The sequence below is a fragment of the Drosophila rhopaloa genome, unplaced genomic scaffold, assembly GCF_018152115.1.
Source record: "Drosophila rhopaloa isolate 14029-0021.01 unplaced genomic scaffold, ASM1815211v1 contig_2, whole genome shotgun sequence".
Taxonomy (NCBI): domain Eukaryota; kingdom Metazoa; phylum Arthropoda; class Insecta; order Diptera; family Drosophilidae; genus Drosophila; species Drosophila rhopaloa.
The window spans coordinates 12153203-12165538 of record NW_025335083.1 but is presented as its reverse complement, the minus strand read 5'-3'; the positions used below and the strand labels follow the sequence as shown (position 1 = coordinate 12165538).

Here is a 12336-nt window from a genome sequence, read left to right as displayed (position 1 = left end):
TAAGGGTAGGGGGTTGGGGAGTGTCCCTGTCCAGTGTTCATGCATCCCCTGGCATTACCTCAATTCACTCTGGACGCCTGCTAATGAAACGGAGCACTCGACTGGGAGGCTGCACTAAAAATGCCTCAGCAGGTTTATATCATTTGAATGCCCATTAATTGAATTGTGCGGGCGTGCTCAAATGCCATTTGCCGGCCCGCTGGGACGAACACAAGGAAGGACTCGGGAAAGGACATGGTCAGATTCGACAGAAGCCCAGTTTATGACTTTTCCAAAGATGTAACAACTCTATCTTAGGGGACACCAGGTGATGTGAGCAGTTTGTGGTCGGACTATGGCATATCCCAAGGCCATCGAATTTATTTTACCACACAGGATTGCCCTTTTGACACTGAATATTCAAATTTAAATACTATTAAGGGTGCATTTATATACATATATTTATTTTTATTTTTACTGATGCTGCAATCTTTCATTGAAGTAAAACCTTTAGCATATGCATATTTTTAATAAATATTCTTTTGTTAGCCATTAATTTTCTATATCCCCTTTGCTACTTGGGCCAAAGTTCTCTTGATTCTAATCGCATTTACGGTGAGCTGGGGGATCCAACTTGTGCCTAAACTTTCGGAATTGGCGCAAAACTTAGTTAGGCCAACTAACTCCGCAAACTATGAGTTAGGCTACCGCACATCCCGGGCGAAGGCTCAGCGAACAAAGGACAGAGGGGTACTCCACGCAAATTTAATAACCGATCCAGGCTGGATGGTCCGGGTTATTCACAGGATGAGTATGAGGGGATCACAGGAAAAGCCAAGCATCAAGCGCTTAAGCTGTCTGCATGTGTTTGATGCAGCATGCACCGAAATGTTTGCCATCTACTTCGTTTCACCACCCGCTTCACTTTTTCCTCTCTCTTTTGTTTGGATTCAGAGAAAAGTTTCATGGGCAAAAAACGGGAAAACGCTTTTTGCTAGCTGAAAGTAGTCTTTCTTTAGTTTTTTTTCTGGAAAGGCTCAAACTGTTACTACTGTCAACAGTCGAATTACTGTGGCATCCTTCAGCCATTTAAGCAAATTAACTGTATAATTAAATTGTTCTGCAATGCCTTCTTTCAGTTTCATTTGCCCCTATACTTTCTCTCTATTTTCACTTCTATTTCACTTGGGGCAAAAAAAAATAAAAGGAATAACAAGATTTTTGTTCGAAAAACTATTTCCATCCAATTTTTGTTTAATTATCAAAAATTGTTGTGACTATGGTTAAGAAAACAATGACTGATTACTAGCAGACATTACTTCCATCACAATTTATGATCTGTAGCTCATTTGTTCCTTTTGCCTCCCATTAAGGAATCAAAGCAAAAACCCTCTGATTGGGCATTTAAAAAAATGGATCCGAGCATTACATGATAAATACCCAAAAGTGGCCACTAAATTTATTCAATGCTGATTTGGGCTCATGACTTTGGCTTGATTTAACCTAATAGTCGTGATGGCTACTGGCTGATGGCGATTTATGGTTTTTGGGGGATTTTTATGCGGCTACCAGGGTTGCCAACTACTCGCACTGCTTTCGATAATATTTTATGCGTTTCTGTTCTTCTTTTTATTGCCTGCGATTACGAGACAGTTTTCTTGGGGGCTGCGAAACAAATCCAGTGGCAAAGACAATCGAGGAACTTCCTTCAGGGGATGTGGTAATTTTAGTGCTGGCTTGAGCAAGAATTTATGGTTTATGGATTTTGTCAAATTACATGTTATTCTTGCCAGCTTTTCCGACCAACCTTTTGTCTATAAATTGTCAACACATTCAAGGCGTTTGCATTTGAACATGGAAAATGGGAAATATTGTTAGCATGTGTTTGTGTGTCTTAGGCATTTTGCATTGAAATTGCTCTTTGATGCCCCTGTACATTGTTTATTTGTTTACTTTCCTTGTTTTATTTTTAGCAACCATAAAAACATATCAATGTGTAAATTTTTATCGCCCCACAGCTAGGCAACCATAAAGTGGAAATTATATCGAAGATTATGATTGTTATGGCCTGAACGACATCGAATTTATGAATGTCCAGGCTAATAAATAAATATAAATTGAAAACAGAAGAGCAGTTACAGGTCTTGTATGTGGAGTAGCTATGCAAATTTCTTCGTATCTGCTGATTGGCAATAAAAGTGTATAATCCTTGGCATATCTGCAGTACATTAAACGGTAGACGATAAGTATTTTGAATGGTAAATTATGTATTAGAAATACTAGGATGAGACATAAGGAAATAAAAGAGATTTTAAAGGACGAGCTCCAGACATTTTAAAAAGTGAGTATATATATTTTATGTCCGAAGCTCTGATGCTAAAATATTGTTCAATCTGAAGTAGAATGTTTGTGTAGCTTCCTTAATTTTTCACATCCTTAGGATATCAACCAGGCGGTGTGAAATTCTATTACTATCCAACAGTCCATAAAACAGGTCTCCTTGTAACAATTGCAAGCTTCCTTACTAAATTTTTCCCATCTTTCGGCTTTTCTGCAATACGATTTGGTTAATTGCTCGAATAGCTTAAATGGCAAACAATAGAAATTGGGTAAACCCATGGTGGTCATTGCATCTCAAATGTTTTGACTTACCACGCCTCCAAAAAGTAACCAATGCAACGACAAATAAGCCGAATCTAATTGAAGGAGAGTGGGTGGAAGTTTTTGAAAAGAAATCAGGTAAAATTGCCAAGAGATTGTTTATGTTTCTGGGTGCTTGTGTACCTGTAAACAATGAATATGCATGACTTGCCATGAAGCATGCCACACATGCAACAACAGAAATCGAGAGACAGGAAAAGCAACTTCAATTTGCGAAAGTGATATTCTGCTTGGAAAAAAGCAAATACCAACAAGCAGCAGATGGATGGCAGGGCCAAAACGGAAAGAGATGGCTGATACACTTCTCGATTGACATGCATAACGTTGATTAATTAATGCCGTCGATATGCCGATGACAGCTGCAGGAATCTTCCTCAGCTCGAGCGGAAATAGAACTTAGTCGAGTTGCCAGGCTTTGCTACCAATGGCTGTAGAGTTAAGAGCAGCTTAACCCGTTTCATTTGCGAAATATTTGCAACTGAGTTTGCTTAACTGGGGAGTTTTCAATTGGGAAATGCATTTCAAGGGGCCTTCTGTCTTCAGCTTTGGCTGCATAATCCGGCAATTAGTAAATGTCAAATTCCCAGCTCGCATTGAAAGTCAAAATTTACAGCCTGCGAATCGCAGTTATGTATCATCGGGTGGTCCAAGGAGACGGCGCCTGTAAATATGCAAGGGAAATTGCAGCTATGCATGTGATTATGTTGTCCCTGTCTCCGTGGAGAGCATAAGTATAGGAATATGTAACCATGCTCTTCATATATGTATTCGCCTGTGCGCGTGGCTAGGTCCTTGGCTTGATTAAAAGCCTTGTCCCGGCGATGAATTGTTGCTGCATACTTTGGGGCTTTCCTGAGGAGCAACACTCGTCCTTTAAGGTGAGCTACGTCTGAAATATAGAGAGAATTTAATATCCAGGAGTTAATCAAAAGGATTCTAGCACGCCACTTTAAAGAATTTGCTCTTTGATGAAAATTTCTTTTACAAATATTATTTTATAAATCTTGTTAAATATTGTTATATTTAAACCGAGAAGCATTTGTGTTTTATGTATGACAAGTTACTGCAGTACTCAATCAACATTTATCAGATGACAAATTTGGAAAGATAAAACGAAATAGAAAATATTTTAAGGCTGAAGATCAAAAAATATTGATTCGTTTTGTTTGGTAAGCATAAACCACATTAAGTTAAGTAACCAAATAAAAAATAAATAAATTTTATTGCCAGAATCCAAGATGGACTTACTATCGAAACCAATAAGCGAGATAACCCCAGTAGCTCCAATAGTTTGCATTAACGACCCAGATAAAATCGAAGAGCAAATAAAACTGGACATCTGCGATGGGAATGAGTGCAAGTTGCTTCGCAGTGATATAGAAATAATGAAAGCCGATTATGACAACTGGGATCACATTTTTAAGGACATGCGGATGAAGGTGAACTTTGAGATCATTATATGGGAAAGGGCCTATAAAGTCGTTTGCGAACTGCTGGAAGAAAACAAAGTCGAGGCGAATGTTATTAAAGGCGAACATGTTCAGTATGTGAGACTTACGCATAAACCCATCGAATCGGTTTGTATTAAAGAAGACACCAGAAAGGGTTTCACGAGCTTCACCTTGCCCCAAGCCTCTACCTGGATTCAGAAGAAAATCCTTGATCTTAAGATATCATTGGGGAAAGTAGAAAATGATCAGCAGTTTATAAATGCTCAAAGGGAGAGAATCACCTCAATAGAATCGTGTTTAACGGAAAGGGAAAACTTGCTAGCTCAAAACAGCATAGTTTTTGAAAAACTAAAAGAAATTGAAGCTAATTTAGACAAGGAACCCCATGCGATTTCTGTAGGCCAGCAGGATTGGGACAAAGAATTCAGGGAGTTTATGTCCGAAGTTGAAAAGGATAATGCTGTACTAAGCCAAATGACTGATGATATTTTGCTTTTGTCGAATAAACTTTCGGCTCTCCGGTCTGAAAATTTAACGGATTCCATCGTCAATGGTGTTAGAAAAGAAATAAATCAGCTTCTTTTGCGATTGGGAGGGAACACACCAGCGAAGGCAGCTTATGCACCTAAAACCCCGATTAAAGTTCTTTCCAACAATAATAATTCAAATAAAAATGATTCAGGTGAAAATAATTCGATTCAAATCGATTCCACTAAAATTAATAAAACAATAACTCATTCGAAAAAAAATAATTCTAAGCATATCGATTTGGCTCAAAAAAGCTTAACTACGAATAACACGAATAAACTCGGTTCTGAAAATACTTTGATTAAAAAATATTTTACCAAAATCCATTCGACTGTAGAGTCGACTGAAAATGATTTAAACAAAATAAATTCCACCAGAAGCGATACCACTAAAATCGAAAAGTCTGAAAATAACATAATTCAAGTTGATTCCATCGAAACTAAATTAAAAAAGAGCGATTCTTCTAAAAACGATTCAATAAAATTCGAGTCGTTTAAAAATCTTAAGAAAAAAAAAACAACTCAGTATGCGACAAAAATCGATTCGACTGAAAATGATCCAAATGAAATCGGTTCTACTGAAAATGATTCCATTAAAATAGATTTGGGTAAAAATATGTTAAAAGCAAATTCGGAAGAAAATAATTCGGATAAAAAAACTTATACTGGAAATAATTTGTATAAAGTTGATTTCCCTAAAAATGATTTGACTGATGATGATTTGAATAATAGCGTTTTAACTAAACAAAAATCGATAAAAATAACGTCGATTGAAAAAGATTTAAGTTGCATTAATTCGGGTGAAAGTTATTCCATTAAAATCAATACGGATGAAAATGTAATAAAATTAAATTCGGAAGAAAATGGTTCAAATATAAATAACTCTTCTGAAAGTAAATTTGATAAGGTCGTTTCCGCCGAAAATACTTTGAGTGATGATGATTTGTTTGAAATCGATTTGACTAAACAAGAATCTATACAAAATGAGTCGGTTGAAAAAGATTTAAGTTGCATCGATTCGCCTGAAAACAATTTCATTAACATTAAAACGACTGAAAAAAGATATATTAAAAATGATTCGACAGCAAAGGATTTTATTAATATCGATTCTACTAAATACTATTCCTTTGAGATAGACTCACCTAAAAATGATTGGGAAAGAAAACCAGACCAGCATGATACTGCGGACACAAAGACTATCCAAGATGAAAAGTTTTTAGAGAAAAATATAAAACAAAACCAAAATGATTTTTACCAAGAGGAATGCAAGACAAAATGTGAAGATGAAACAAACAATTACTTGCAAGGAAAATATAAATCAAATCGTAAAAAAGATGAATCCAATAAATATTATTGTCAGGAGGAATGCATACCAAGCTGTCCAGATAATACAAACAATGGCAGCGGTGATTCGATTATGAGTAATCTTAATGTTGATGCAGAAAATAAGATTAATCTCAGTCAAGCATTTGATAATTCTTTACAAAAGTTGATGGAAATGCTGAGCTTGTACTCAGTTAAATCTATCGAAGGAAATGATTCTTCTACAAATAATTCCAAGAAAATCGATTGTTTTAAAAAAATCGATTCCACCGGAAATGATCTGGATAAAAACGATTTGAGTGAAAATTGCCAAAAACCCCACTTTAATGAAAAAGAATTAAATAAAATTACTTCGACTAAAAATGATTCCATTAATTTAACTGAAAATGATTTGGAAACTAAAGCAGATCTGTTTGCTAATAAAAAGATTCTTGAAAACCCGGTGAAGCAGCAGAAAAAAAATTATTTAGATTATTCCGAAATGGGTACAAAAGGTGAAGTTGATCTATTCAATGAATTTCCTGATTCTAATGATAATTTTAATTATGATGTACCAAATATAAAAATGGAGGAATCTAACATTGAGCTTCATCAATTGGTGGATAATTCCCTACAAGAGTTGACAGATCTTCTAAGCGAGCATAAACTTGACGATACAGAAAGTGAGAGTACCTCAAAAATATATTCTGAGGAATGTAATACCAATGACATTGATATAAACATTGAGTTTTGCTCAAAAACACCTAAAGAACAACATAAACACAGTGATGAGTATTTAAAAGATATGAAATTTCTTATACAATCTGAAGCACTTTCTGACGAATTTATTTTAAAGTACTCTAAAAAATATTTAGAAGATGTTTCTCTACAAAATCAAGGCGAACGTGAAGACGATTTAACCTTAGTCAACGTTTCTCTAGATAAAGTTTATAATAAGTTTGAACATCCTGAAAAGCAGGGCGAAATTGGTGACGACTCAACGAAACTTCATACATGTTATAATTTTGATCAACCCGAATAAAAATATGGATTGGAAAGAGATCAAGATTCTTATTCCAAAATACTATGCAGATACTAATGTGAGCATCATTCACCTGTAAATGCAACCCGTTTTCTTATGATGCCCAATTTTATAATTCCATTACTAATTTTGAACTTCCTGAAAAGCAAGACGACTCATCACGACTTTATATATTTTACTATTTTCATAGGCCCGTCTTAAAATGTGGATTGAAAAGCGATTAAGATATTTCCAAAAAAATATGCAAATATGAATATGCGTATTATACACCTGTAAATGTCTTGACCTGTTTTGTCTTCATGACCAGTTGTATACAGGAATTTAATAAAGGAGTTAAATAAAAATAAAAAAATAATAAATATTAAATCTGTATTTGCAAAGAAAAAATCCTAGTTAAGAATTCCGTAACTTAAAAGATGAATTTTATTAAAAGAGCTTTATTTGTTTATTCACATTCTATCTGAGAAAAGGGAGAATTTCCGTTTAAAATCACAAATGACGGCCTCCCAAATGATTAATTAAACATGATTAGCCACCATTAATGAGAGGACATCCCCCGGAGCGGGCCAAAACCGATTGTAAAGCGAAGTTCTGACACACACAGTTGGCCAGCTCAGGGGCATTCCGGCCAAATCAAAGCGAATCAACAGGAAAATCGGATGGGGACAGGGGTCGAAGTGGGGTGGAGACCCTAATAAGTCAACTGCAATGCATAAATTTCGGCACAGCAGTCGGCTTGGTCCAGGTGGCAAACCCAAACCCAAACACAAACGAAAATCGGAGGCCGGACCAAGTGTTTGCCATTTCTACATTGGCAAATAACCCAGAGAATCGTGGAGAAACGGGGCAAAAGGGGTCGGAGCATAGCTGTGTTTAAGGAATTTCCTGATTGACAATGTGGTCCTAACTGGGACGCCTTCGTCGTTGGTCAAGAGCAAATTTGGCAATACAACAAAACGTTTTAACCTTTGACAGGCCGCACACATTTCAATTGCCTAAAATTTGTAGCCCAACCGTTGCACTATGGGGTTTTTGACCACTTTATGTGGCATTTAGTCATTTTTTAAAAGTGCTCTAATTAAAAAAAAAACAAGAAAGGAAAGCTAACTTCGGGCGGAGCCGAAGTTGATATACCCTTGCAGAATACTCTGTAAATTATATTCTCCAAAATTATTCATATGATGCATTCTTAATACTCATAAAAAATCCGAACTTCCTAACTTTACAAACACCAAAGTTATGGCATTTCCGATCAATCAGTTATATGGCAGCTATAGGATATAGTCGGCCGATCCTTACGAAATTTGGTAGGTCGGATTGATTGGCCAAATATAAAACCCATAGAAAATCCCAACTTCCTAACTTAACAAACACTAAAGTTATGGCATTTCCGATCAATCAGTTATATAGCAGCTATAGGATATAGTCGGCCGATCCTTATGAAATTTGGTACGTCGGATTGATTGGCCAAATATAAAACCCATAGAAAGTCCCAACTTCCTAACTTAACAAACAGCAGAGTTATGGCATTTCCGATCAATCAGTTATATAGCAGCTATAGGATATAGTCGGCCGATCCTTATGAAATTTGGTACGTCGGATTGATTGGCCAAATATAAAACCCATAGAAAGTCCCAACTTCCTAACTTAACAAACAGCAGAGTTATGGCATTTCCGATCAATCAGTTATATGGCAGCTATAGGATATAGTCGGCCGATCCCGGCCGTTCCGACTTATATACTGCGTGCAAAGGAAAGAAGGGTGTGTGCAAAGTTTCAACTCGATAGCTTTAAAACTGAGAGACTAGTTTGCGTAGAAACAGACAGACGGACAGACGGACAGACGGACAGACGGACATGGCTATATCAACTCAGGAGGTGATCCTGATCAAGAATATATATACTTTATAGGGTCGGAGATGTCTCCTTCACTGCGTTGCACACTTTTGACCAAAATTATAATACCCTCTGCAAGGGTATAAAAATGGGAGTGCATTAACAGAACATCAAACTGTTATGCCTCATACTCAAAATGTTAATACTTAACAGCATATGTTAGCATAACAGCTGTAAAGTCAGCTGTTGCATCCAAAAGCACCAGCGCTAAGTTTGCAATTTTTTCAAAGCGTTCTTTGAAATTAATTTATTCGTGTAAAACACCATTTGAAAAGAAAAAAACAAATGGAAACTGATCTCACAGGCTTGTACTATATGTTAAATGTATTAATTGCTTAAATTATGAGTGTTTATACTAATATTTTGTCATTTTATAAATGCACCTTAAGCTGAATTTTTAGGAACAAATTTCAACTTTGGGAAGAGTTTTGAAATAGAAGTTTGCATTAGTTTTCAATGCGTCCAAGTGTATCTTGTAGCCTTGTCAATTCTGAGCAAAAATCTGTTAGTCTTATTGTGCACTTTTCCGCACTATTGGTGCAATTTGAATTTTTCTTAGATAACCTCACTTTCTCCAACGCCGACATGTTTGCTGTTTGGAATAGCGAGAAGGGCCGGCTTGAGCAAGAAAAGGCTATACAATGTTTGATGAACAAATTATTTATAATATGAGGATCATTTTGATATGTTTGTCCTGTCAGTTGCCCGTCAATTTGGACAAATTCGAATCATTTTGCCTACAAACTGGCGAATTGTTAGTCGATATGTATCCGTGGCTGCCGATGAGTTTTGAGTTTGAGGAAATTTTTTCTTTTTGCTTTTGTTGCACTTTTTATCATCCACTTTTATAGGCATGGAGCAACAAATTTCAGCTCCTTAAATTTCATTAATTTTTTTTTAGTTTTAACCGATCGTTCCTATGGGAGCTATAGGATATTGTTTCCTGATCCAAACGATTTTCACACTATATGTGCCTAGGGACAAACAATGACGATTGGTAAAGTTTCATGTCGATATCTCCAAAACTGACCGAGTTATTAATTAATGCCACAAAAACAGGCCAAAAACCCCATAGTGCGTTGGGTGGAACATTAAATTTGATTACCCCAACAGTTTGGCTAATAGATGGTTCTAGGATTTAAGGGTTCTCAGGCCTTAAGTGTTTCTTTTCGCAGACATACAGAGAAAAATGTTTTATAAGTTACATGATAAAATTCAAATTAGTAATCTACACATTTGAATAATGAGCATATAAACATAATTTTTAAGAAAATATGAATTAGTTAATTAGGTTAAATCTAATTTTATTAACAAAAATTCAAATATAAATCATGGAATTCGTTCAGTGCATTTTTCTAACACTTGCTGATGTTTTCCTTTCAGCACTTTGCTATCATTTAATCTGTATTTCAGCGATTAAAACATAAGTTGAATCACTTTAGAGAATTTGAGGAAAATTAATATAAATGACAATTTCCGCATCGCCTTAAGCGGTTATCAATTGCCGCTGTGCAATGCTAATCGTGTAATCCTTTTTAAATGATTGCACAAACAAACGGATATTAATGTCATAAACAATTCACACATTCATCTGCACAACATTCGCACGCCATGTAATTCTGTTTATTGCTTGAGGTTATTTAATATTCAATTTTCGGTTCTCGTTTCTTGGCCATATCCTGGGCACCACATAAAATGCGAAAAAGCTCATAAAACCCATGGCAAACATATTTTAATCTGTACATGGGTAAATGCTGCCAAAAGCGAAAGAAAAAATATAAAAGCTGGCAACATGAATTTATCACAAGAATATTGCAAATACAAAACTTTTTGCCTGCATTTTATTGAGTTCCGTTTAGGTGGATGTGTAAATATTTTACTGTACATTTTGGCATATTTTTCAAAATCTCACAAAATAGTTTTATTTTCGTTTTATATCGTAGGCTTCATAATATACCAAACAATATTTATTTATTTTGGTTTTAATTCGTGCCTATATTTGGCTCTCAGAAAAGTGTACAATTTAATTTTGTTTTTATTTATTTACAGACATTAAAACTGGAATTATTTAAATTTTTTACATAACTAAGCACCACTCCTGCAGACAACCAAATAAAAATATAAGGGAAAATACAAGGTATCTTAAGTTGTAATTAATTGATGTAAGTTACGCAAAGCTCGTTTTTTTATTTTATAATTTTTTCTGCGTTTAAATTAAACATTATTGCCTTGATAAAATTGTCAACAATTAAATGATTCAATACGATCTTTAAAGACAAAATCAAATAAAACATCACTATATTTATATATAAAAAAACACTACACTTTGAACTAAAATAATTAATAGATCTTTTGTAGTGCTCATCATGGCCCTGGAGAAGATTTGTGGGATGGATAAGCCATCGTTTATGAGGGGATTTGGCTCCCTCACCTCCGAACAGACAATCGAACAAATCAGACTGGCCTCGAGTAACATGGATAATCCCTGCGCTATAATGGCCCCACCATTTGAGAGACCCCGGGAACGTCTGAATGAACTGGCAGCCCTGAGTAATGTACGGATGGATTTTGATCACGGAACCACCACGGTGGGATTCGTTTACAGAGGTGGCATTATCCTGTGTGTGGATTCCAGGGCCACGTCTGGGAAATTTATTGGATCGCAGAGTATGCAGAAGGTGGTGCAGGTGAACAAGTATATGCTGAGCACCATGGCAGGTGGGGCAGCGGACTGCATTTACTGGGACCGAGTTTTGACCAGGGAGAGCAGACTTCACGAGCTGCGCTATAAGGAGCTATTATCAGTCCGATCCGCTGCCAGATTTATTTGCAATGTGGCAGCGGACTACAAGGGAATGGGTCTCTGCATGGGAATGATGCTGGCAGGATGGTCCACCGAAGGTCCCAGTTTGGTTTATGTGGACTCCGATGGACTGCGCATCCACGGAAAAGTCTTTGCCGTGGGAAGTGGTGCCTCGAATGCCCTGGGAATCCTAGATACCGACTACCGCTTTAATCTCAGCAACGAGGAAGCCTTCGATCTCGCCTTTCGCGCAGTGTATCATGCCACCATGAGGGATATTTTTTCAGGCGGTCTGGTGAGGCTATATCACATGGACCGAAGTACCTGGAGAAATGTGGCCAACAAAGATTGCCAGGAGCTGCACGAAAAATATTCGAAAAGTGCCAATAACCATGTAGTTCTGGACGCTAAACGCAAGGTTTAAACTATTTCTTTAAACCATTACTCTGTTTGCTTATTAGTTCAGCAGATTAAATAAATATATTTATTATTATTTCACTGTGTAAATATATTTTTTTGCATTAAATACAAAATAAACACATTACAATAATTTCCTCTCTAATTTGCTTACACGTTTTTAATTAGTGCGCATTCTGTTTACTTACATTTTCAATCAATTTTTACACGCCCCACAAATTCCTACCCTGCGACCATTTCGAGGCCCATGAAAATTGG

General features: G+C 36.2%; 2 protein-coding genes across 2 annotated transcripts; both read left to right on the top strand.

Moving 5' to 3' along the window:
* The first annotated feature begins 3711 nt into the window (after positions 1-3711).
* On the top strand, positions 3712-7217 carry LOC108053213 (putative uncharacterized protein DDB_G0287457). The gene is made up of 2 exons (XM_017135811.2): positions 3712-3809; positions 3871-7217. The coding sequence occupies exon 2, from the start codon at positions 3879-3881 to the stop codon at positions 6960-6962; it is 3084 nt and encodes a 1027-aa protein (XP_016991300.2). The 5' UTR covers positions 3712-3809; positions 3871-3878; the 3' UTR covers positions 6963-7217.
* A 3923-nt stretch (positions 7218-11140) lies between these two features.
* On the top strand, positions 11141-12085 carry LOC108053214 (proteasome subunit beta type-5). The gene has a single exon (XM_017135812.2). It carries the CDS (start codon positions 11225-11227, stop codon positions 12083-12085), a length of 861 nt encoding a protein of 286 aa, XP_016991301.2. The 5' UTR covers positions 11141-11224.
* The last annotated feature ends 251 nt before the right edge of the window (positions 12086-12336 follow it).